The sequence below is a fragment of the Formica exsecta genome, unplaced genomic scaffold, assembly GCF_003651465.1.
Source record: "Formica exsecta isolate Colony F162 unplaced genomic scaffold, ASM365146v1 scaffold573, whole genome shotgun sequence".
NCBI classification, from domain to species: domain Eukaryota; kingdom Metazoa; phylum Arthropoda; class Insecta; order Hymenoptera; family Formicidae; genus Formica; species Formica exsecta.
The window spans coordinates 12469-17490 of NW_021852988.1; the positions used below are offsets into that span (position 1 = coordinate 12469).

The 5022-nt window shown below is 32.0% G+C and overlaps 2 protein-coding genes across 2 annotated transcripts in view; one reads left to right on the plus strand and one right to left on the minus strand.

The window, feature by feature from the left end:
- LOC115242157 (pre-mRNA-processing factor 19) overlaps nucleotides 1–1171 on the plus strand; it is a 7117-nt gene extending 5946 nt beyond the window's left edge. The window contains 1 exon segment of the mRNA XM_029818244.1: nucleotides 376–1171. Coding sequence (XP_029674104.1) covers nucleotides 376–520 — 145 coding nt within the window. The 3' untranslated portion in view covers nucleotides 521–1171.
- A 918-nt stretch (nucleotides 1172–2089) lies between these two features.
- LOC115242158 (sulfotransferase 1C4-like) overlaps nucleotides 2090–5022 on the minus strand; it is a 3628-nt gene continuing 695 nt past the window's right edge. The window contains exon 2 of the mRNA XM_029818245.1: nucleotides 2090–2319. Within this exon, the coding sequence (XP_029674105.1) occupies nucleotides 2216–2319 (104 nt within the window). The 3' untranslated portion in view covers nucleotides 2090–2215. The remainder of the gene's footprint in view (nucleotides 2320–5022) is intronic.

Consider the following 5022-nt stretch of genomic DNA (forward strand, 5'->3'; position numbering starts at 1 on the left):
GTCGGGGCGAGCGCCGCCCCGGTACCGTTTGTCGTTTGTCTCCCGGGGGTTGTTGGTCTCTCTTTCTCTCGCTCCATGTTAATTATTATTCTCTCTCTCTCTCTCTCTCCCTCCTTCCTCCCTCCCCCCTCCCTCTCTCTCTCCCTCTCTACAATGATAATAATAATGATTGAGAGAATTAATTACATATATATACTAACTAATAAAATACAGAATGTGTCTTATCTCTTTGAAGAAAATCTTACTATGTGTTAATAACAAGTGTAGTACGAATATTTTAATAATAACTTAAATATGCAATGTTATATTACCATTTAATAATACGAATTAATTTGAATTAGCTCGCATATTACAAATATACATGGTTATTTTTAGGATATATCTCTGTAAGCAGTGGCAGGAATTGAAAGTTCTGAACGATCACACTGCAGCGGCTACTGGTGTTCGTTTCGGAAAACACGCGCAATATATTGCATCCACTAGCATGGACAGAACTTTGAAGCTCTATGGGTTGTCATAAACAGACAACTAGAAATATATATGTTTCACATATTATTTAATATCACATTATATTATTCTAAATGTCTATCTAATGGAACCGATCAATCTTGACTCGACTTGTTGAATTTCTTTTATATATAGTATACAGTAAAGTTCTCTTAAATTTGGCCCTATTAATTTTGGTATCCGTCCACACGTGCTTTCACAAACATTAATATTGCACCCTTTCCATGTCATAATAGTTCACTGGATGATTGTGTATGCATTCATACTGATCTTTCACTTCATTTGACTGCTCGCAATGTAAGTATACAAAAATTAATGAAGCTCTCCTCTATATTGGCGAAAAAAATTGGTAAGGAGAATGTGTAATATCATGAGATCTATTTTGAAATCCATATCTAAAGTAAATTTTGCAAATTATAAACTTGTCAAGTTTTTTTCTCTTTTTAAATAAGAATAGTTTTTTGACTATCTGAAGAATTTCTGAAATCCTCCTTTAGACACAAGATTCAGAATATTGTATCATTATGTATTTTTACAATAATATATGGTTCTCACTTGTAAATTGAATGACATATGCAAGTGTATCAAATAATCTGTTTTCAATTATTAAATCATATGTATGCGCGACTTTTGAAGAATAAATATTTTATATAATAATAAAAAACGTGTCCGATGTGTATTATCCATATATACGTGTTCTTTTATAATAAACTTTTATTTGTAAATGAATAGAAACAAAGTAAAAATAAAATATGTCGAGTTTGCGAGTATATATGTGTGTAAAAAAGTAATAAAAAGTAACTTTCATGATAAAATAAGTTAATTAGAGTTTTTTTTATCAAAGTAGTACTTAGACAAAACATTAAAAAAAAATAAATATATGCATTTATTAAACAATCAAACTTTACTCGGGATCAACATCTCACCGATTTATCAAATGTTCAATTCCTCAATCGTTGTCTATATTATTATTGAAAAATGGGAAACGCAGATCAGTGTCTCTGAGATTCTCTTCGATCCATTTATCTGCCCTAACGTCAAGTTCCGGAGTAAACATGTCCTTCCATCCACCAATGCCACCCTTTCTGACAAAATTTCCCTCTTCTATAATGCCACAGGCTCTCAACTCAGAATAGTTCACCATTGAATTGTTGCGAAAGTTTTTAATTTTCAAATAATTTGTCACTTTATCTATCTCTTCGTCGGTGTATGTTTTGCCCAAGAATTTTGCTACTTTCCTGATCGCTTTCGGAAAATCCTGGAAAAAATTTAAAACAATTTTTATTCCAGTGCACAAATCACATAATATACATATGATTTTTTTCAGATTTTTCTCATTTTGATTTTTTGTTCTGCTTGGGATATTACATAATAATACAAATAAGTGCATGCATATCACTTTGAATTATAGCATTTTCTAATTCTATTTCCCGATATAATTATTGATACATTGCTGTCATATAATGTAACGTGACATGGCGTAATTTACTTCATTCGTCATATTACATGCAATAATACGAACGCTAAACAATCTAATAGAACTCATCCTTCTCGTTGCGATGATCAAAAATGGACGAAATAAACGAATTAAAAACAAATTAAAAATGATGAGATATTTATGATACGTGTTTACGCGAGATAAATATACGCGAGTGTATTTATTAATCATTTATATTTATGCTATACAAAACCATATTTTTGTTACCACTTACTCGAGAAAGGGAAATCTCTCGGCAAGTAATTTTTTTCCCGCCGTCACAAAGTCCAAATTATTGGATAGCAGCCAAACCAATTCTTGTGTCAACGTAGTACCTGAATATACAAATAATTTCTCATTTCCTTTATCTTATTTGTCAAACAATATTAACAAAATATTTAATTTAAAAAGATAGCACATATTATAGTTACGGAAAACTAAAAAATTAATAAAAAGGAGATTTAAGAGCACATAATCGCGAAAAATTGAACAGACGCTTGAGAAATATTGAGATGTTAATTAAAAGATATTATAAGAAATCGGAACTTTTTAATTAAAACATATTTGTAAAGTTAAATATCTTTGCAATGTTTTTCTTTTGACATTTTTATTATTTGAAATTGATATTTCTAATGTGACAATATATATTCTACATTCAAATAATAAAAATGTCAAAAGGAAGACATTGCAAAGATATTTAACTTTATACAGGGTGTCCCAAAGCACCCTTGACAACGCTCGTGAACAGGTAGAGCACAGTAAACTGAACAGAAAAGTCCTGTACCATTTTTTTCTATAACGCTTAATAAAGGAGTTATTATTGAATAAAGTCTGGTCAATCAGCGCCGACTTTTACAATTAGTCGGACGCACGTCAGTGAGCCGCCCGTCTGTTAGTGTGCGTCGCCGTAGCGACGGAGCGCTCACGCACCAAAAGATTGAAAAAAGACAATCAAGAAATTTCAAATAAAGATGCTGTTACTCAATTGACAGAACAGACGGATTTTGGTATTACGAGCATAAAAAAAATATTGTCGGAATATAAGAATACAGGTGCGGTTAAAAATTAAAATTGAGATTATTTTATCCGTTTAATTTTTTAAACTGACATGAGATAATAGTCCCGGGCCCGAGGGAGCCGTATCTACGTATACGGTATTGAGTATCTCGCCATGTTCTCCCCACTTTGCCCGCTTATGCGCGAACCGAGGTCATTCTCTTTTTGTATAGAGTATATATATATTTATATTAAACCGACAAACTTCAGGTGGTTATAAAGGACAGCAAAACAAGCCAATTTTGCCAATAAACCCGTGTCCGCAAACGAGTCGTTTTGGCACGTAGAGAATCAAAGATTAACAAGGGCAAAAATCTTTTAAAAAATTGTTTTTTTTTCAAAATTTTGTTAATGTGGTTAAATAAAGATGTTTTTACCATAAAACTTTTGTATAAAATATTTTTTGATATCTCGAATAAGTTTCGAGATATATCGAGAAAAGCAAAAAGCCGCTCTACATATGAGGAATGAACGATTTCACCCTTTAAAATCGTTTTTATGCCGCAACTAAAAATTTCTAAATTCATCTATTTACCCCCCCTACATGTCTGTAAAGTTGCATCAAAATCAGAATTTTTGGGTTCGCGAGACTCTTGATAGAATTATATCTCTCCATCACACACACACACACACGCACACATACAAAGGTCTGCTTTGATAAAAATCGTATGCGAATAAAAGTTACATATACAGCTTATCGTATACGATCCGATCCGCATTTATCGCATAAAAAGTATTTACAAAGTGCGATGGAAGAATTGAATATTGAAGTGCCATTAATGTCATCTCCTGTGAAGAAAAATAAACAAGGCCAGGTAAACAATGATGAAAAAATTATAAATTAATTATTATTATATAGTATATCGGAGATTGTAGTTTTAAAGTTTAAAGTGTCCTTTTATGAGTTCACTACGAGAAAAATATGTTGAAATTTAATAAATTGTTTGAATAAGGCTATATTGGTTATAAGGTTTATAAGGTTAATTTTTCATTTATATTTTCAGTTGATCCACAGCAATCAGAAGCTTATTATTATTAATTCGCATAAAAAATTGAAAAAAGACAATCAAGAAATTTCAAATAAAGATGCTGTTACTCAATTGACAGAACAGACGGGTTTTGGTATTACGAGCATAAAAAAAATATTGTCGGAATATAAGAATACAGGTGCGGTTAAAAATTAAAATTGAGATTATTTTATCCGTTTAATTTTTTAAACTGACATGAGATAATAGTCCCGGGCCCGAGGGAGCCGTATCTACGTATACGGTATTGAGTATCTCGCCATGTTCTCTCCACTTTGCCCGCTTATGCGCGAACCGAGGTCATTCTCTTTTTGGATAGAGTATATATATATTTATATTAAACCGACAAACTTCAGGTGGTTATAAAGGACAGCAAAACAAGCCAATTTTGCCAATAAATGCGCCGCAAATGAGCCGTTTTGGTACTAGAGAATCAAAGACTAACAAGGGAACTTCGCAAACCCGAAAATTCTGATTTTGATGAGACTTTACACACATGTAGGAGGAGGGGGAGGGGGTGATAAATAGATGAATTTAGAAATTTCCAGTTAGGGCCCAAAAACGATTCTAAGGAGTTAAATCACCCCTCATATGCAGAGCGGCTTTTTACTTTTCCTCGAAAATTATTCGAGATATCAAAAAATGTTTGATACAAAAGTTTCATAACAAAAACACCTCTATTTAACCACTTAACAAAATTTTTAAACATAATTATTTTTAAAGATTTTTGCCTTTGTTATTTTTGATTTCTGTGCCAAAAACGTGCCAAAACGGCTCATTTGCGGACACGGATTTATTGACAAAATTGGCTTGTTTTGGTGTTTTTTATAACCACATGAAGTTTGTCGGTCTAATTCTGGGACATCCTGTATATATAATCAACAAATCATTCACAATTATAGCTCACAACAAATCATGATTACATTCATTATATTCAGTTCTGTACCAATCGATATA